At 51.8% G+C, this 21264-nt stretch overlaps 1 protein-coding gene across 1 annotated transcript in view; it reads left to right on the top strand.

The window, feature by feature from the left end:
- The window catches only part of SLC12A8 (solute carrier family 12 member 8), an 838951-nt gene that overhangs the window by 707884 nt on the left and 109803 nt on the right, over positions 1-21264 (top strand). Inside the window, exon 11 of the mRNA XM_078682439.1 lies at positions 6890-6987. Coding sequence (XP_078538565.1) covers positions 6890-6987 — 98 coding nt within the window. The remainder of the gene's footprint in view (positions 1-6889; positions 6988-21264) is intronic.

Below are 21264 nucleotides of genomic sequence, written 5' to 3' on the forward strand. Positions count from 1 at the left end.
GGATGGGATTGGCGAGAGAGTGGCGACTCTAGAGGACCATGATTTGACCACGGCCAATGATATGCACATGCTTCAGCAGGATGTCATCCGTCTCACGGAGCAGAATTTGGACCTGCAGGCGCACACGGAAGACCTAGAGAATCGTTCCCGCCGGAACAACATACGTATTAAAGCGGTGCCTTGGGACGGTGAGGCGGGAGACCTGCGAGGCTATGTACAAGAACTGTTTCTGAAGATCTTGGACGACGAGGATGTAAAGGATATCCAGATGGATAGAGTCCACCGCGTTGGTTTGCCCAGGAGAGGGGGGGGACCGCCGCCGGACATCCTTGTCTGTGTCCATGACTTTCAGGTGAAGGAACAAATCCTTCGTAAAGCCAGGGCCATTACTTCGCTGCAGTTCAGGGACCATCATCCTCAGCTTTTTCAGGACTTGGCGGCTTCTACGCTCCAAAAAAGGAGGGATTTTCGGCCGGTGACTTCCTTTCTGCGGGAGCGCAGCATCGCATATTCTTGGGGTCATCCCTTCAGGATCATCTTCAGATGGCAGAATAGGTTGGTGCAGACACGCTCCCTTCAGGAGGCAAAGGATCTCTTAGGCTTGGATGATGTTGCTCCGTCCCAGGGGTCGAATGCCTCCCCGTCTCGGCGGCGACGTCGATCCTCCTCTTGGCACAGAGTGGGGTCCTCACCAGTTCGGGGGCGCCCGGACCGCAATTCCAGCCTGCAGGAAAGGGGGAACGCAGTGGCTTCAGTAGTTTCGGCGACGCTGCCGGTGTCGCAGGCCAGTTCTGGTGCGGCATGATGGAGAATCGAGTGATGACGGATCGGCGCTGGAGAGGGCATGGGCCCCCTGGTCTGGGTGAATGGATGTACTTTTGGAGAAGACTCCCCAGACCATAACCCTGGGAGGAACCGAGATGGTCACCCTGCCCTGTCCCGGAGTGGTCGGATCTCCGCGAACTTTGGACAGCTGAGACTGATGAGTATCATGTTCACTGTTTCTGTTTCGTTTACTGTATTGATGTTCCTTTTTCTTTCAGGGGGGGGTGGACTGTTGGGGGGGTGGGGGTGGGTACTGATGGTGGCGACTGGAGCGCGTTGTGGCACTTCTGGTGGGTCTGGAGGGGAGTGATGGTGGCGTGTACAGATCTGGCTGCGTTGGTGGAAGGACTACGGGAGGCGGATGGTTGGGCCGATGAGGCTTGGGAAGGGGCTTTGGGCCGTTGGTCACTGTTTCCTTTGCATGGCGGGTGGATGACTGTGCGGGTGGGGGCTTCAGTGCTGTCTATGGAGTGTTCTGGTCTCTGGGATCGCCATGCCTGTTAGCATAGGGACATGGAACGTTAAGGGCCTGAACTCGCCACAAAAGCGGCAGAAGGTATGGAAGTACATAGCTGACCACCAGTTGGATGTGGTGGGGCTCCAGGAGACACACCTGGCGCGTAAGGACGAGATGCGCCTTCGCCATAAAGCATTTCCCATTATCTATAGGTCCTCGGCGTCCTCGAAGCACAGGGGGGTAGCTCTCTTATTTCGCTCTACACTGCATTTCCAACCTCATGATGTGTGTGGTGATAAGGATGGACGCTGGCTGATGGTGAAGGGGCTGGTCCGTGGGAGGCTTTGTACTTTTGTGGTGGTATATGTCCCCAATGCTGGTCAAAATCAATTTTTACAAGGTGTGTTGCAACGGGTGGGTGATTTTGCGGAAGGGAACCTGTTCCTCTTGGGGGACTTTAACCTGGTGTGGGATGCGAGTGTGGATAGCTCTGGTTCCCATAGGACTCATACAGGGGTGTTTTCTCCCTCCTCGCAGCGGTTGGTGGGTGACCTAGGACTGGTGGACAGCTGGCGTTTTTTTCATTCTACCACCCGAGATTACACTTTTTTCTCGCATGTCCATCATTCTTATTCCCGATTGGACCACATTTTTATTAGCCAGGCACTTAGGGGTGATGTCCTTGACTCCGTCATTCTTCCACTCTCGGTCTCTGACCACAGTCTGTTGGTGCTTACCGTTCGATGGTCGTCTTCTGGTGATGTGCAGCGGAAGTGGTACTTCCCGGCTTCGGTGGTGCGGGATGATGTCTCTAATAAGGCGCTCCGTAAGGCCATCAGGGAATTTTTCGAGCTGAACCCAGTGTCGGACACCTCGGTCTCCAACACTTGGGATGCGCTGAAGGCGTCCATCAGGGGCACCTGCTTGGGCCTCAATGCGGCTCTTAATAAAGCGCGGCGCCGGGACAGGGAGGCTCTGGAGACCGAACTGACGAAACTTGAGCAGGCTCACAAGCTAAACCCCTCTAGAATCACTCTCCGGCCCTTGACCGCTATTCGTGGGAAATTGAGAGCTCACTACAACAACAGAGCTGAGCTGACACTATTGAGGTTGGGCAGGCAGTCTTATTCCGGCGGTAATAAGGTGGGCAGGCATCTGGCTAGGCAACTGCGGGATAGGCGGGAGCGTGAGTATATCGGGGGGATTCGGGACGCTGCGGGAGGGTTGCATCACCGGGATGAGGACAAGGCTGCGGTTTTTGGCCGCTTTTATGCGGATCTTTACACTGGAGTAGAGTTGGATGCGAGAGCCCAGGAGCAGTATCTGCAGCGCTTGGCCCTTCCACAGGTGTCCAGTGAGTGGAATGACGTCTTGGCGGCTCCGATTACCAGAGAGGAAGTCCTTGGGGCTATTAAGAATTTGAAACTGCATAAGGCCCCTGGGCCTGACGGATATACTGCCGTCTTCTACAAGACATTCGCATCTGAACTTTGTGATTTCTTGGTGACTCTTTTTAATAGCATGGCTGAGTCTGGCTCTTCGGAGGGTTCCCTGGCCGAGGCGGTTATAACGGTTCTGCCGAAGCCGGGGAAAGACCACACTCAGTGTGCCTCGTTTCGCCCCATAGCGCTCCTTAACTTGGATGCGAAATTGTACTCGGCGATCTTGGCGCATAGACTGCAGGATCTGCTCCCAGCGATTATACACCCAGACCAGTCCGGGTTTATCAAGGGGCGTCAAACTCACGACAATACGCGTAGAGTAGTGCATCTCATTGAAAAGGCGGACCGGTTTCGCATTCCGGCTGTCCTGGTGGGGTTGGATGCCGAAAAGGCGTTCGACCGGGTGGACTGGCGCTTCCTGTTCCGTACGATGGTGGCTTTTGGCTTTTCGGAGAAGTTCGTTACCATGGTGAAAGCCAACTTCTGCAGCCCTAGATCTCGAGTGGGAGTTAATGGTCACCTGTCAGCTTTTTTCCCGCATACCAGAGGCACTAGGCAGGGTTGTCCCCTGTCCCCGCTTCTGTTTGCGTTGAGTATAGAGCCCTTGGCGGTGGCGGTGAGGGAACATGCGGGCATTCAGGGCATTCCGATCACGGGAGAGCAACACAAAATCACGCTCTTCGCGGACGACGTCCTTCTGTCCGTGGCGGACCCGGAACGTTCGCTGCCTTGTGTTAGGGAGGCCCTGCTGTCCTATGAGGCGGTGGCCGGCTTCAAGGTTAACTACAACAAGTCATACATCCTGAATCTTACTCTCTCGCCGGTTGAAGTAGAACGAGTGCGCACTCTGACACCCTTAGCCTGGGCTGCTGCTTCGATTGTCTACTTGGGGGTCCACTTGACTCCTACTGTGGGCAAATTATTCGCGGCCAATTTCCCCTCTTTATTGGCCAAGACTCGAGCCGAATTGGACAGGTGGAAGCCTAAATTTTGGTCCTGGTTGGGCAGGATCCATGCTGTAAAGATGGTTCTTCTTCCTAAATATTTATATTTATTTCAGGCTTTACCCATCTCTTTGGACTGCGACTATCTTCGGCGCCTTAGGACGCAGATATTGCGATTTGTGTGGCAGGGTGGCCGATCGCGCTTGTCCTTTGCACTACTACGTAAACCGCGGTCTGAGGGCGGTGTGGGTCTTCCTGATGTCCAGCTTTATTATAAAGCGGCGCAGTTGAGGATATTGGTGGAGTGGTCGCAGCAACAATCGGAGAAGCATTGGCTGCACATGGACCGGAGTGTGGCGGGGAGGTCAGTGTGGGATTTGGCTTGGAAACCCAAGAAGGACCGCCCTTTGAACGCATATTTAAGTACTCCTACGAGTACTGTCCTGAAGGTATGGGACACACTCGCTGGGGACGAGCGTTGGACTACGTTCCCCTCACCCTTCACACCCCTGCATTACAATCCGGCCTTCCCGCCGGCGCAGCGGGACGGGAACTTCGATGCCTGGAGGGAGGGAGGATGTAGGGCTCTGACCCACCTGTTCCATGGTCCGGTCCCCCTCACTTTTGCTAATTGCGTGAGGGACTATGGGGTTCCCCAGAATGACCAATACCGTCATGCGCAACTGCTCCATTGGGCCACGTCCCCGGGGGTACTGGAGGCGGCCACGAGACCGCATTCTCCATTCGAGGCTTTCCTGCTGCGGACGTCGACAATGAAGGGGGTCATCTCCTTTCTGTACCAGCTTTTGCTTAAATCGGCGATCTCGCCTAGGCCTCGTTATATGGGCCAATGGGAAGAGATGCTAGGGCGGGATATCTCAGACACTGAATGGTCGGCTTTGTGGAGGGATGTAGCGAAGTTTAATCACTCGCTTCACCTCAGGGAAGCCCACCTCAAGACTCTTATGCAGTGGTATTTATGCCCGACCAGGCTACATCGCTTCTACCCGGCCACTTCCGATAAATGTTGGAGGGGCTGTGGGTTTCTTGGGGACTTTCGCCACATCTGGTGGGACTGCCCAGTGATTCGGCCTTATTGGGAAGAGATCCTTTCGCATATTAGGGATATTCTGCAGTATCCTATAGAGGACTCGATGGCCTCCGTCCTGTTAGGCCTCCGAGAACCCGGTCTGGAGCACCAAACCAGGGCGGACAAGAAGATTTTGTGGCTTTGCCTGGGTGCTGCCAAGATTACATTGGCAGCTGCCTGGAAACAAAAAGATGCACCGGCCATCTCACTGTGGCACGCCCGGCTGTGGAAACTCTTGAGTTTGGAAAGAATGGCGGACATTTTCCTTGGTAATTTTAAGAACTTCCAATTCCAATGGGGCCCATTGGTGAATTTCCTGTCTAAGGGCTTGCCGTCAGCTGTCTGCCCAGCATCCTTGAGGTCACTCCATTTGTTTCAGGTGTAACTTGGTTGTTCGGAAGTGTTTTGATTGATTGAGTCGCCACCTTGGGGGGAGGGGTGGGAGGGGGGGTTGTTCTGTTTATCGGGTTATGGTTCACCAAGGTACCTAGCGAGGACCTATGGCCGGCTGTTTAGTTCAGCCGTAATATGGACGTGGCAGCCATGGACACTAGCCAATGCCGGACATTTGCCTATGTTATTGTGGATTCGGCATTTATGCAGTTCTGCTACCGGACTGGTTCTCCTCGAGGGAATTTTATTGCACCTTGGTGAATTTCATCTGTGTGATGTTTTTTTTTCCTCTGAAACTGAAAATAAAAATTTTATAAAAAAAAATGTTGCCAGGTAGCCTAGATGGACCGAACTGCTTTAGTCCAGACTAGCACGTACAACAGCACTGACTGCTATAAAATGGAGTTTGGGCAGAATAAATGCAGTATTCAAGGGTTTTTATTTAATGGCACAAAACAGTTGATAGTGAATGGTGCTATCAATCTGGGTGTCTAGGGACAGATCGGCTTCAGTGAAGATGCTGAGATAGGGAATGAAATGAGAGGGCTGAGGAAGAGTACCTATCACTGACGATGAGCCAGGATCCAGCTGGATACAGCCCTAATGGTTATCAAGTGAATTTTTGGGATTTTAGCTAGTCTTAAGAAAGTTGGATCAGCCAGTATACCAAGATGGAAGACAGTCAGTAATTGAATCTCAGGAGGATTCCTAGCAGGTCCTGTGGTACGGGCAGCCGGGACCAGCTGGTTGTCAGCATACATGTAAATACATGGACCGTGGACTGATGAAGGAGGCTGAGCAGCGGTCGCTCGCAGATGTCAAACAATAACAGGGACACCAAGGATCCCTGAAAGAAACCACAGCTGATATACTTGGATTTGGAATTTTGAAGGTAGAATTACACTTTTGTTTTTGTCACTCAGAAAGTATCTCCTCCAGTTTAGGAGTGTGCCACGAGACCAACCACCTCAAGCCCAGAAAGGAGAATGGAGTGAATGATGGTCCTTGATTCTGTCGAGAGGTCTTTGTGGGGCCGGTGCCCCAGTACCACAGATAAATGATCTTCAAAGGATTGGCATATAACAAGGACTAGCTCTGTACTGTAAACAGGTCCTGAGGGACAGAGGGCCAACCCCATTATACTTAATAGTCTGTACTGTAAACAGGCTCGAATCACCTCTGAAATGTATTAAGTATGCCAGCCTTTACAGTAGTTTCCTGCAGCTAGCTTAAAACGGGCTTCTCAACCAATTTCCCGAGGTATGGCAGTAGATAAGTGGGTTGGAAGGTGGTGCTTTTTAGCAATGGTTTGATGCATAATGATTCCAGGAGAAGATGACAAGCCAGTTTCTCAAAGAACTGCTTAACCAGGCACAAATATGTGATGGAATGTTTGAATTGTGTTACATAGTGGACCGTCCAGGTGACGGTATAAGTCTAACTCACTGAGATGGCAAATATCGGATCAACTGTTCGTCCAGGTGTGTAAGTGGGCCCAGAGCTCAGTTGAACTATATCAACTTTTGCGATGTATGTACGATCGCAACTTGGAGAAAGTGTATCATCCACTGCTGCATGGTTCATTGCAAATGTCCACCTTTCTAAATCATTGCTAACCAACTTAGTTAATTTTGCCTTTCAGTGATCCCTACGTCAGGTTTGTAAAATCCCGGAAAGTTAGAAAATAATCATACGGATATCAAAGCAATACAGTAATCCGCGTATTTTTTTTTTGTAGATTCACCCATAAATGCCAGATCTCACGAATATGAAATTCACAGTATGCCGACGTCATTTTACTCCAAGTTCTGCAATCACTGGATTTCCCTCATTGGTGTGAGTAGAGCTGTCCGTTCTGATGTTGGTTTCACAATTTGAATATTGTTGTGAAATATAGTTTTCATGTCACATTAACCTGCTTTGAGGTAAAGTGTTTTTTCAGCAGTGACCTTCTGCATTATGGCAATATCATTCAGTTCTACTATGATGTTTTTCCTGACATACTCTTGCATCGAATGTTCATTTTTAAGTCTCGGCTAGCGTAGGCTGCGCACATGCGCAGTCTCGCTGGCGAGATTTAATGACTTGGAGTAGCGAGGTTAAGCCCCGCCCCTCTTCTCCACTGGCTGGCCTCCTAAACGGTGGCCATCCATTGGAGCAGCGGTCCCAGTGACAACATTCTTTCGATCTAAGCCCCGTCCTTTTCGGATTGGGGGAGTGTTTTTTACTTTCTTTCTCCCCTCTTCTCCATTGGCTGAACAGTCAAAAACACGCACCCCAGTCTGAAAGACAATGGCAAAACGAAAATCGATGAAGTTGTGTATTTTTCCCTTTGAAACAGCCACTTGGAACAGTGTGTCGGAAATGTTCTGAAACGAAAATCGATGAAGTTGTGTATTTTTCCCTTTGAAACAGCGACTTGGAACAGTGTGTCGGAAATGTTCTCGCCACCTGTCCCCATTCGCGCGTTTTGTTCTATTTCAGGCAAGTACCTCCGGCAGAAACGGATCGACTTCCAGCTGCCTTACGACATCCTCTGGCAATGCAAACACAACCAGGTACGCAAGCCGCCGCTCGCCCCGTCCGTCAGAGTGCGACCTCTCCACCGCGGGGGCTGTGTAGATGTGCCGCCCCAGCCTGCGTGCTTCTGCTTGGTGACAGATACCCAGCTTGTGCCCACAGAGGACGGGCATCTTCATTTGCATACAATGCCAGCATTAAAGCACACCGTTACCCCGCGCCTGCAGGATAGCAGGCCGGGTGGCGCAGCAGGCCTCCACCTCCTTCCGCATCGGACTCTTATTTTGGAGGAGCGCCGTTGCGGAGCAGAGATCCTCTTTTAGATGGGCCTCCTGAGAATTTGTTTGTACTACCAAATGCACAGAGAGATTTAAGGCCTTATTTTTCTTGGATCCCTCCCAGCAGAGTGGAATTTACTTTTCACTTGCTCCATGAAAAGTTTTTTTCTTTTTTTTTTAAACTTTATTTTTCAATTTTATGAAATACAATAGACAAACCACCCCCCCCAAAAAAAGCCATCATTAAAAACACATGTATACAGATCGATGGACTCATTATGGCACTTTTTGGACATAGGCTACACCGGAATATACGTGGGCACATGAGGCACAATAAAATAACAAGCATATGAATAATCGTTATCGTGAGGACATAACCAGGCCTAGCCCCATGCACTATACCATAAACCCCTTAGAAGTCACCCCCTTCCTCCCCCTCAGACCCCGATTCCTGTGCTGAAAACAATTCGCCACTGGTCCCTTCAGAATCACTGTGGGCAGACTGCTCCCCCCTCGTCAACCCCGTCATACACATGGCTCGCCAAGCAAGCAGGTCCTCCTGCAATTTCTCGTCCCTCCTAGTATTTTGCATATGTGTTTCTTCTGCGAGGGACCATTCCCTCACATCCCTAAGCCATGTGTGTAACTCCGGGACCCTCTGTCCCATCCAAGTTATTGCTACCCTACGCCTCGCCAGCACTAACATCAGTTGCAACAATTTATAAGAAAGTTTCCGTTTCCTAGGCCTAGGAACTAACGCCAGGAGGCCTGTAGTGGCAGTTATGTGATCAACAACGCTTGCCCAGAAGCCCCCGATTAGCGGGCAGTCCCAGGCTAAGTGTAGGAAGCCCGCCCCTCTACGTTAGTTACATCTGGGGCAGTTGTTCCTTCTGTCCTCCGAGAAACGACTCAATAGATTGGGAGTGAGGTAAGTATGGTGGAGGAAATTAAAGTGAATTAATTTAAAGCGCGCGTTACAGGATACCCGATGTGTCAAGGCCCCTATTTGTCTACGCTGCCCCTGGTCCAGTGGCGCGCCCAGGTCTGCCTCCCAGGCCTCCCAAGTCGGCGGCACCGGCGGTGTGGAATTGCATTTCATAGCTGCATACAACAAGGAGATAAGCCTGCGTCCCCTGCCACAGGATAAGAGAATATGTAAGGTATGCGTCATCCGAGGTGCCTCCGGACACTGGGGCCAGACCGAGCGTGCCATAGCTCGCAGTCCCTGGTAATGCAGATATTGTCCACCACTAAGGCCAAAAGTCTCCTCCGCCTGCTCATATGTCAGGAAAGTCTCGGCAGGGTAAAGATCGGCCAGGACCTCACAGCCCCCTTCTCTCCAGTCACGGAAGGACATATGTTGTTCCAGCTCGACCATTGGAGCCAGTATCCAGAGCGGGAGTTCCCTATGGAAGGGTGCTGATCGCAGAATTCGCTTTACGAACCGCTGCCACACACCCGCCGTGTGCCTCATCACGTAGGGCAACGTATCCCTTGCCCCCCTTCCTTGCATTAAGGCAACCTGTAGCTCCTGTGCCGTTGCTCTCCCTGCCAATAGTCTCGTCTCCCAAGCATCCGCGTCCGCAAACCATCTGGCAGCCGGTAGCAGCTGCGCCGCATAATAGTACAGATCAAAGCGCGGGGCTTCTAAGTCACCTTCCTCGTAGGAGCGCAAAACAGTATGAAGAGCCACTCTGCTGCGCCGACCCGCCCAAAGCAGGGACGTGAGCAACATGTTCAGGGTCCGAAAAATTCTAGGGGGAAGAGGACATAGCGTATTTTGAAGGACATACAATGCCCTAGGCAGCATCACCATCTTGGCGATGGCCAGACGGCCCATCAGGGACAGCGGCAGGGTGTTCCAAAAGGACACTGCTTGCTGGAGTGACTTAATCACTCGATCAATGTTGTGGGCCAGGGACTGCCCAAATAGCGAAAGCTCTCCCGTTCCAAGCGTAGCCCCAGCTCCGGCAAGTCCTCCGGGGGCACCGACTCGAGGCCCGAGAGCGGAAAAATCAGCGACTTGCTGCGGTTAAGCCTCAATCCCGACGCCACACCGAAACAGTCCAGATGATGCAGCAATATCGGAAGCGCCTCTCACGGGGCCTTCAGATAAAACAAGGCGTTGTCCGCATATAGAGACACAGCATTACACGTGTCCCCCACCTGGATGCCCCAGTGCATCATCTCAGATCTAATCCCGACCGCAAAGGGCTCTATTGCCAAAGCAAAAAAGAGTGGCGAGAGGGGACACCCCTGTCTCGTGCCCTGTTCCAACTGCCACTCCCCTGATCTCGCGGTTCCCCGCCTCACCCTGGCGCGAGGGGAACTATACAGGATACAAATCCAACTGCAAAATTTAGGGCCCAGGCCCATCGCCCGAAGGACCTCCTGCAGGTAGCCCCAATCAACCGTGTCAAATGTCTTGGCTAGGTCGATGGAGACCAATACCGTCTGCTCCTCCCTACCCTGTACCTCATGCTGTATGTGATTCAAGCGCCTTAGGTTCATAGCTGTATTGCGCCCCGGAATGAACCCACATTGGTCCGGGTGCACCAGATGTTCCATATAAGGTGCTAGCCGGGTGGCCAATAGCTTGGTTAAGATCTTTACGTCAGTATTTATCATAGTGATCGGCCGGTATGATGAAGGGTCATATTTGTCTCCCCCGGTTTAAGGCTCATGCAAATTTCACCCCACGTCATACTCAGGGGGAGAGACCCGCTCTCGAACGCTTTGAGAAATACCTGTAGGAGGAGACGAGACAATGTATCTCTGAACTCGTGATAAAATTCCGGTGGGAACCCATCGCTCCCCGGCGACTTTGCACGCGGCAAGTGGGCCAAGGCCGCACGAACCTCAGCCAGTGTCAGGACCCCATCGAATTCCTCCCGGGCCGATTCAGGAAGAGTAGGCAGTGTCATTCCCTGTAAATAAGGAAGGTAAGAGGCCTCGGAAATATCAGGGTCTGCTGTATATACCCGTTGTAAGTGAGATTGGAGAACCCCAAGGATATCCTGTTCCGAATAGACCATATCCCCGTTCAGGTCCCGTAAGGCTATGATGCGCTCCGGTGCCTGCTCCTTTCAGAGGATCCAGGCTAGGAACCGCCCTGACTTGTCGCCCTCCCTATGAAGGCGCTGTCTATATTGGCCCAAGGTGTATTTGTCGAACCGATCAAGGATGTCGTGTACCTGAGCTCGAACCTTCTGTTCCTCCGCCCGCTGCCGGGCGTCAGGGTCCGCTGAGGACTGGGCCTGTAAAAGAGTATCCTCCACCTTTCGGAGATCCTGTACCAGCTGTTTCCTAACTCCGTAGGTGAGTCCCATGCAAGCTCCCCGCACCACCGCCTTTAGAGCCTCCCACTTGGTGGCCAAGGAGATGCCCCTCTCCTCCCAATTGAGGTCCACGTAGTCCCCGATGGCTGTTCCCACATGTGCTTTCCCCACCTGGTCTCGGAGAATATCCAATGGAAGCCTCCAAGTCCGCGGGCGAGTAACAGGGGCACCCCACTGCACCATGCAAGCTACCGGAGAGTGATCTGACAGAAAATGAGCCAGGTGTGTAACCTCCACGGACATGTTAAGCTCAGCATTTGCCACTAAGATCCTATCTAGGCGACTATGAGTGTTGTGGGTAGGGGAAAAACAGGTATATACCCTTTGTGTCGGGTTCTTCTGGCGCCAAACATCCACCGCCCCTATATTTTCCATGACCTCCCTAAGCCTCACAGTCATACAGGGTTTTGTGACCTCTCGGGCGGTGACCTATCAAGAACTGGGTCAGGAACATAGTTAAAATCCCCAATCCAAAGGACTGGGGCCTCTAGGTCATGTAATAGGACGTCCTGAAGGGTCTGAAAAAATACCGGGTCATCTGTATTGGGTGCGTAAGTATTTAATAGAACAATCTCCCTACCATCTAGCTTCGCCCTTAGCAGCAAATATCTACCATGTATGTCTGCCTCCACATATTGGACTGCGAAAGGGACCCCAGGTGCCACCCAGATCAGAACTCCTCTGGCATATGTAGAGAAGGATGAATGGAATACCTGCCCCCGCCACTTTTTACCTAATGTCTGTGCTCCATCATCTACTAGATGGGTCTCCTGAAGGCATGCAATTGAGACTCCATGTCTGCGAAGAAAGGAAAGGACTCTATACCTTTTAGTGCACGTGTTTAGCCCCCTCACATTCCAGCTCACAAACTTATACCCCATGACTTACAATGTGGTCTACCCCGCCGCAATGTTCTATTCACAATGCAGTTCCCATCCAGCGCCCGAAATGTAATACATACAATGCCTAAAACATTCCCATTCAACAACTCCACCCAACATCCCTCCCACTCCCCACCCACGAGCAATATACTTGCAACATACTTGCAACAACAAAACTTGCCAATATGCCCTTCCCATGCTGGTGCCAGGACGTGCACAGCCACCCCATTCACACAACCGGGCTAAACCACCCCAAAGGAAAATAAGAAGGAAAACAACCCCCCCCACCCCGACTTCCAGCGGGGCCAACACTCACGTAATTTATACAGGGCTCAAGCCATCCCACTCCAAGAGGAGCACACTTACTCACTCCCCCTCCCCCACACCCCCTACGCTCTCCACAGATAAGAGCAGTCTCCCTTATGCATTATCCTGAGTTCATTTTTCCTCCTAAGGGAAGCCCATCGCCGGCTGCCAGCACTACCTTCATCATACGATCAAAGAAAACACAGGACCCCCCCAGTCCCCTCAAGTCGGAGACGCCGCATCCAGCGACTTGGCCCCTGCTGTCTCAGGGATCGTAGAACCGGTAGGTAATATGTCGGCAACAGTGGGCTGCAGGGTATCTGGGACCAGTACCTCTCCCGGTAGGGGAGAGGTCATTCTCTGCGGCGAATCCCCAGCCTCAGCTAGTTCGAGGCGCCATCATCGCCACTGTGACCCTGCGTCTCTCCCCGCTCTCCGCCTCAGCTGAGCGTCGTCGTCGTCTGCTGGCTCGCCTCCTCAGTGGTCATGTGCCACGGGACCCACCTCGGGGGGAGAGCATCGCCCCTGATCTCCAGCCATTCCCAGACTTCTGCTGGGGTTTCAAAGAAGTGTGCCTTGCCTTGCGACAGCACCTTAAGCTTGGCCGGATAGAGCAGCATATACTGTAGGTGCATCTCCCGGAGTTTCTGTTTGACGACCAGAAAGGACTTCTGCTGCTCCTGCACCTGCTGAGTGTAGTCCGGGTAAATGGAGACCTTGGCATTCTCAAAGGTGAGGTCCGCTGATTCCCTCGCCACCCGCAGGATACAGTCTCTATCCCGGTAATTGAGGATCTTGGCAATGATGGCTCGTGGGGGAGCTCCAGGTCTTGGCGGCGGCACCAACGCCTGATGGGCCCGCTCTATCACGAAGACCTCCGACAGGCCCTTCGGACACGAATCCAGTGTTCCAAGAAGTGCTCCGCGTTGCCCGCCTCTGTCCTCTTTGGAATGCCCAGGACCCTGATGTTACTGTGGCGTGCTCTCCCTTCCGCATCCTCTGCTCTCCGCTCTAAGGCCCCCGTTGTAGCCGTAAGTTGTGAGACTGTCTTTTTGAGGGACACCACCTCCCCCTGCAACTGTACTATGTTCTCCTCTGCGTCAGAGACCTTATCCGCCACCTTCCGAAGGTCTGTTCTCAACAAATTCACATCAATCGATACCGTTTCTATTTGTCGCTCCAAAGCCGAGTGAGATCCCTGGATCGCCTTCAGTAGTTCGGCCCGGGAGGGCTTGCCAGGCGCATCCACCTCCTCATCCTGCCCGGACTGGCGCGTTATCCGCTGCGAGTGGAGCCTCTGGGTGGTGTACTGCGTGATGGTGTATGGCTGCGAGGCACGGGCCATCCTGTCCTTGCGCATTGTAGGAAACCAACTAACTGTCCCCGGCCCCCCGGAGGGTGGAGGGGCTCCTAATAATCCGATCTAGGTCCCCAGAGGGATGGCCGCAGTCTCCAGACAGTCCCGCCAGCACAGATCCCAGCAGATCTCCGCAGTATGTCCAGGGTCTCCGGTCTTCAGGGGGCCCACGATATGTGAATAAGCCTCCCCCAGCCTCCAGATGCACCAGTTCAAGTGGGACTAGAACATCCTCCCCACAATGACCCCAGCCAATTGCCTCTCCGTTCTCTGCAGCAAGGCGCGTCTCCGGGCCCCCGTCGATGCTCAGGATGTCAGCCCTCGCAGGGCCCCTCAATTACCACAGGCCCCCCCAATTGCAGTCCGCCACCTCCAAGGGCTGTCTCGCAGGGCGCCACTTGCTCACCTACTTGCCAATTCGGCTCCCGCCGGTGCGGCGACCCCCACTCCAGGCCGGGTCTCCAGCACTTCCCCTGACCTCCAGGGCCAAGGCGAGAGCGGATCTTCTTCCCAAGGCAAGTCCCTTTTGTTGCAGGGTCCGGCAGCCCGGCTCCGCAAGGTGCAGCCGCTCGAAGCCTCAAGGTAAGGCTTCCCAGGATTTCGGGCCCACTCAGCTGGTCACGGGCCCACTCCCAAGTCCGCCGCCGGACCCCAACACCGGGCCAGAGTTCGAGGCATACAGGAGTGCCCCGATGTCAACGGGCACTCCCTCCTCCGGATTGGTCCCAGCAGGGCCCAGGACCCCGACAGCGCGAGCCACACCAGTCGTCCCGGCACCCGAGGGCGTCAGGCCCCGCAGGCCCACCACAAGGCCAAGCAGCCCGCCGATGATCCTCTGTACGCGGGGGGGGCTCCGAATGGCAGCAGGCCCCTCTGCTATGAAAGCGCTCCCCACGCCTCAGGGTCCGGTGGCTACGGGCTCCCGGGGCACAGTTCTCTTCGGTCCCGTAGGTACAATTATTTACCGTCCTGCGTCAGCTCCGCCCCCAGATTGCTCCGGCCGGCTCCCACCTTCACCCCCTGGCCCGGTCTCACAGCACAAGTGCAAACATGAGGGCCCCGATGTCAGCGGGCACCCCCCCGGTCCAGTCTCTCACCGGTGGCCCGGCTCCTGGGATCCAACGCGGGCGAGCCGGTATCGCAAAGATGGCACCAGCCGGCGCGGCAGATTCTACGGGCGTCACCGCTACAAACAGCAGGATTTCCAGCAGGCTCCCGGAACTTGCGGACTCAAATGGCGGTGGGTCTTCCTCCCGCATCCGTGGTTCTTGCGGTGTGGGAACTCTGGCGGGCGCCGGCAACTCAATGACGGGCCGCCCACTTCACGTGAAAGCAGGCCCCGACCCTGGCCTCACGTGATTTCATCTCCGCCTCCACAAGACGCGATCCGGTTTCCGCGCTCTCCATGTCATATTCCGCCCTTAAGATACACCAGGGTGGACTCCGAGGTATCTGGGGCTCATGCACTCATCCGTATGTCGAACAATGAGCCCATAAGGATCTTTTTGAAAGGATTACAGTGTCGGCCCGCCGGGAGCCGAAGGAGCCTACATCCTGTCGGCCATGCTGCTTGGCCACCGCTCCATGAAAATTAAGCCCCGTCCTTTTCGGATTGGGGGGCGTGTTTTTTGACTTTCTTACTAGGCTGTAAACAACAGTCAAAAAAACACGCACCCCAGTCTGAAAAGGACGGGGCTTTCAGACAAATGGCGAGCGCTTGTTAATGTTTCCGTCGCGCCGTTGCACACGGTGCAAAGAGGCTCGCTTACTTTGCTTGTTTTGGAAGGGGGGTTACCATTGAAGACCGTTGAATGTATTTTGTCTTAGGGGCGGTAATGCCACTGAGCTCTTTGGGGGCTAAATTACTTTTCGGGTTATTCGGTTTGTAGGATGTGTGGTATGGGGGATTTATGATCCCACGCTGACTGGTGAGATAACGTCCGTTTTGCCTTTACTGTAGGTACAATTATTTACCTCAGCTAGTGCCCGAGACACTTCTAAACAAAAGAATGGCACCTTTGGTCTCACGTTGTGCAATCGAGGCGTTAATGACAGGCCGGTGTGGAGGGGGGCAGCATGCACCTCATATTGGCCGGCGCCCTCGCCTGTCTCTGCTTCCGGATTGGCTAGAGCTTTTTGAGAATCCTCCTGCAGCCGCAGCCACCACATTCCTCCGTGCATGTCAGCAGAGCCCTCACCTCCCAGGAGAGCCCACGACACAGTGCCTGAGCTGCTACAACAGCACGTGCACAGCCCCCCCGAGAACAACCAGGGCTGACTGACTGCTGCACAGCTCCCCTACGTCCCCCACAGAGCCTGTGCGGCGGCTGTGCTGCCCTAGATTTCCCAGTCTCAGCAGCTCCAGGGCCCTGGGGCAGGCAGGAGAGGTAGCACAGCCCAAACACCAGCAGCCTGGCGGCCCTCAGCACGCTGCTCCAGTGGCGTAGTCAGAGCACCCCTCAGACAGGACCCACTGCAGCGGGACAGCTGGGGGACCCGCAGATATCCCAGCTCCTCCACACTTTACTGCAGCCTCAGGACCCGCAGAGGCCTCTGCAGAGTCTGGGGTACCACCATCAGGAGGCCAGCCTCAGCACATGATGGGCCCCTGCCCTTAGAACATCCCGAGTATGAAACAAAGGTGCAGCCCCCAGCCACCCGACGTTGTGAGGTGTAAGCTGGTCCTCGTGGGAGAGGTGCATTGTGGGAAGACGGCCATGCTACAGATGCTGGCAAAGGACTGCTATCCAGAGGTAAGTGTGCAGGGGCACGTATGCATGCAGAACATTTTACCCATACATCTACCCTCCACCCCCTCTGACCCATCACCATAGTCAGACCCTCGTTCAGCCTGTCTGTAACAACATATTTTTAACCAGGGCTCCTTAGCCGCTTAGACGCAGACCTCCTTAATCAGCCTCCTTGTTAACCTGTCTGTAATCCCACATCTATACCCCCTTTCACTCCCTATGAACATCCTACCTTACACAGACCCCCCTTTAACCCCTCTGCAACCAGATCACTTCAGCCAGACCTGCATTGTGACCAACTTGATCAGACCCCTTTAAAACAGGCTCCTTTAGCCAGACCACCTCAACTCTTCCTCTTGTACCACCGAATCAGACTACCTATAGGTTTTAACCCGTCTGTAACAACAGATTTACCCAGGCCTCTGTGCCCCTTAAGATCAGACCACCTTGACCTTCTCTTTACTCCAGACAACTCCGGCATCTATGTCTCCTTAACCCCCTCTCTAATGAGTCCCCTTAAATCTATTCACACCAGACCACATTTTCCACCCCGGAAACTGGGCCAGATCTCTTTAACCAGATCTCCATAGCACCCTACAGCCGGACTGCATCATCTCTGTGTCCAGACAACCTTTACAATTCAGTGTTTCCAAAGTTACTAAAAGTGGAGCAGCATTTGTTGCTGCTCCATGGAAGGCCCCTACCAGAGCTTGACTGGTCACCTTTCGTTGCTTATTGCTATATTCGATGGTTAAACTTGAAAAAATGAGCTGCAACCAATGCCCAGGTAGTTTTAGCAAGTGTAAAAATGACAAAATAATGGCATGATGCTAGCATAAAGTGTGCTGCATTACGCCACATGATTTGGCTTTGCCTGCTGCATAATTTACTCATCCCTGCTGCCGCTCTGCGTGTGTGTGTAGCTCTGTGTGTGTGTGTAGCTCTGTGTGTGTGTGGCTCTCTGTGTGGCTCTGTGTGTGTGTGTGGCTCTGTGTGTGTGGCTCTGTCTGTGTGTGTGTGTGTGGCTCTGTGTGTGTATGGCTCTCTGTGTGTGTTTGGGGGGGTCTGTGTGTTTGTGTGTAGCATTTGCGAGATATTAAGCTATTGGCATTCTAAAGGATAATGCCATTTATTTATCTGTTTTCAAAACCAACACATAAATAAAAAATGTGTCATTTACAATGCCAATAGCTCTAACTTTTGCAAAGGCGAGACCGTTGCATTGTAAATGCTTGTTTAGTAGCGCTGCTTGGCTATTTTTAATGCAAATGTATCATTAGAATTGATTTAGTGAATGAAGCTGGTAAAATGGGTCCCTTAAAGGAATGCCAATAACACTGTCCTTCAAATTATTTCCACCATAGCGCAAGCACAGGGCTGGATTTGACACAATAATTTGCTTTTGTCCCCTGCTGGTGTGAAGCTGGTCCTTGTGGCTGGTTTACTGCTGTCTTAGGGATGCTGCTCACTGCCCATAGCAGTGCAGTACTACTACCCCTAAAGGACAGGCAGGGGCTACAGTGGCTCCGAGGGCCTAGTGACGTTCACACAGTGTTTGAGAAAGGGCTTGTTTGACACTCAGGTTCTAGTGGTACACAAGGCCTCACTGCACCCCAATACGGATTGTCTTATTACTAGTATCACGCGCACCATTATTGTTATTACTGTTGTGTTTAAATCGAAATTCAGCAGTTTTTACGATCCTTTATTTAAATGGGCCAATATAGTGTTAATGCTGACCCGTTCCTTTTTTCGTCACGTCCAGGATGAAATGGTAAACTCCATATGCAATATTTTGGAGGTGGGTCAAAATTGACGTCCATGAGTCAAAAGATCTACTGTGCTCAGTTACAGAATGTTAATGTACAGATCTATAGGGCTATGCATTTTCAGGCCGTAGGCGTGATGTATAAATGAAGTCTTCAAGTTTGAATGAGCAGCTAATTAAAACTGAATACATTTCCCCTCTCATATAACGCTAGTTTTCTTTATTTATATATTTGATTTTCCTTTCCTCTCGTATCCTCCTTTTTCAATTTTTTTGCATGCTTCAATGTTGTTATTTCACCATCCCAGGTGAAAGGATGTAACTCCTTTTTATGTCCAAGCCTAGCAGACAGCATCTGTATGGTTTGCTTAAGACATTTTGGCGACATTCTGAAAGCTGACCTAAGAATGCATTCCGCGTTTTTCTAGCACACAGCACAATTTAAATGTCTGTAAATGAACTGTGTAAATATTTCAGAATATACCAGAATTGGAAAAGCACAAATGAAACTCATTTCTGTGTAATTCTGAAGTGTGCTGAAAATAAATATTTTAATACAATCAAAACAAATCAATACACTCGTTGATGCTATTTCCACACATTATCGTTTCTACGCTGTATAATTTTATCAGTAAAACTGTATATTGGTGCAGATGTCAGTCATTTAAATTGAAAATGTGTTGTCTGTAATGTCAGTGCACTACCACACCATGCACACTTCACTTGACACCACCCTATGCCACTCTATGCCCCTCCACTCTACAACACTACCCCACCCCACTCTATGCCCTTTACTCTATGCCCCTCCACTCTCTGCCACTTTACTCATTTGCACTCCACTCTCCAACACACTACTCTACTCTACTTCACTCTATGCCACTCCACTCTAGGTCATTCTATGACACTCCACTCTATGACACTCCACTATCTACCACCCCACTTTACTCCACTCTACAACCCTCCACTCCACATCACTCTACTTTACTCCTTTCTACAACACACTACTCCACTTTTCTACTGTACACCACTCCACTCTACGCCACTCTGTGCCAATGCACTCCACCACACTCTATGCCACTCCACTCTATGCCACTCCACTCCACTCTACACCACACCATTCAACTCTACTCCACTTCACTCTGCTCCACTCCACTCTACACCATTCCACTCATAACACTTCATGACATTCCACTCTACTCTACAACACTCTACTTCACGCTATGCCCACCACTCTATGCCAGTCTAGGCCTAATCCTGCGGCACTACACTCTATGACACTCCAATCTACACCACTCCACCCCACCCTAATCTACTCCACTCGGTTATAATCTATGACACAATACTCCACTTTACTCCATTACTCGACTCTACACCACTCCACTCTGACACTCTTTGCCACTCCACCTTACAAGACTGTACGAGACCCTACTCTACCCTACTCCACACCACTCAGTTGTACACCACCCCACTCTAATCTGCACCATGCCACTCTACACCACCCCACTCTACTCCACTCTACACCACTCCCCTCCACTCTACACCATTCTACTCTACGACACTTCTTGACACCCTACTGTACGACACTTTACTCTACTCTACTTTACTGTACTCCACTCTGTGCCACTCAACTTTATGTCACTCTAGGCCATTCTTTGACACTCCACTCTACTCCCCTTCACTCTATTTCACTCTACAACACACTACTACATTACTCCACTCTACCCTACTCTATGCCACTCTACTCTATGCTGCACTCCTCTACACCCCTCACTCCTTTCTACACCTTACCACTCCACTCTACTCTATTCCACACCTCTCCACTTTACATCATTCTACTTTACATGACACTCCATTATACTCTTTGTAGTATTAACTACAACATGCTCTATCTAGGGGTCACATGGGCAGGTTGAAAATACTTCAGAGTGTCCAAAATGCGGCGTCATGTATGCTCCTGAACATTCCACGACGCTCATCTATTGGCACAGATACTAGTAAGCTTCACTGGCTTCCCATTAAGAATAGAATCTCCTCAAAGCACTATGCTTTGTCCACAGAATTCAAAATCAGAAAGGACCTTGCTGCCTCTTCCCTCTGATCAGACCTTATCTTCCTGGACAAAGACTCAGATCTTCAGGGACTACTCAGATAGTGGTCCCTAAAACCAGTAGAGTACGGCTGGGTGGTAGCTCATTCAGCCTCTTGGATGCCAGACTCCGTAACTCGCTCCCATTAAATCTTAGACTGGAACCGTCTAAAATCTTATTCAGGAAAAACTTGAAAACTTGGTTTTTCAACCAAATCTTAGGTCAGTAATCTGTACCTGGCTGGCTTTTTCACCAGACCCTCATTTGGAATCAACGCGGGGACATTCTGAATTGGAGTAACGAGTCACTTTATAAATTGCTAACATAACATACTCTACGGCATTCTACACGTCTCTACTCCAATCTATGCCACTCCACTTTACGCCACTCCAGGCCATTCTGCAGCACTCCACTCTAATCTATTTCACCCTACGACACACTACTCCACTCTACTCCATTACTTCTCTCTACTCTACTTCACGCTTTGCCACCCCACAGTATAGACACTCTATGCGACTCCACTCTACTTTATGCCTCTCCACTCTCCACCCCTCACTCCACTCTACTCCACTCCACACTACAACAACCCGCTCTACGGCACTCCACTCTATCCTACTCCCCTCCACTACCCTCTACTCCGCTCTATTCCCACTCCACATTACACCACTCTTTGCCACTCTTGGCCATTCTTTGGTAGTTCACTATTCAACACTACACACTACGCCTCTCCACTCCACTCCACTGTACTCTACTCCACTTCACTCTATACCTACTCAGCTCTGCTGTATTCCACTTTGCGACACAATACTCCACTCTACGACACAATAC

The sequence above is a fragment of the Lissotriton helveticus genome, chromosome 3_1 (assembly GCF_964261635.1).
Source record: "Lissotriton helveticus chromosome 3_1, aLisHel1.1, whole genome shotgun sequence".
Lineage (NCBI taxonomy): Eukaryota > Metazoa > Chordata > Amphibia > Caudata > Salamandridae > Lissotriton > Lissotriton helveticus.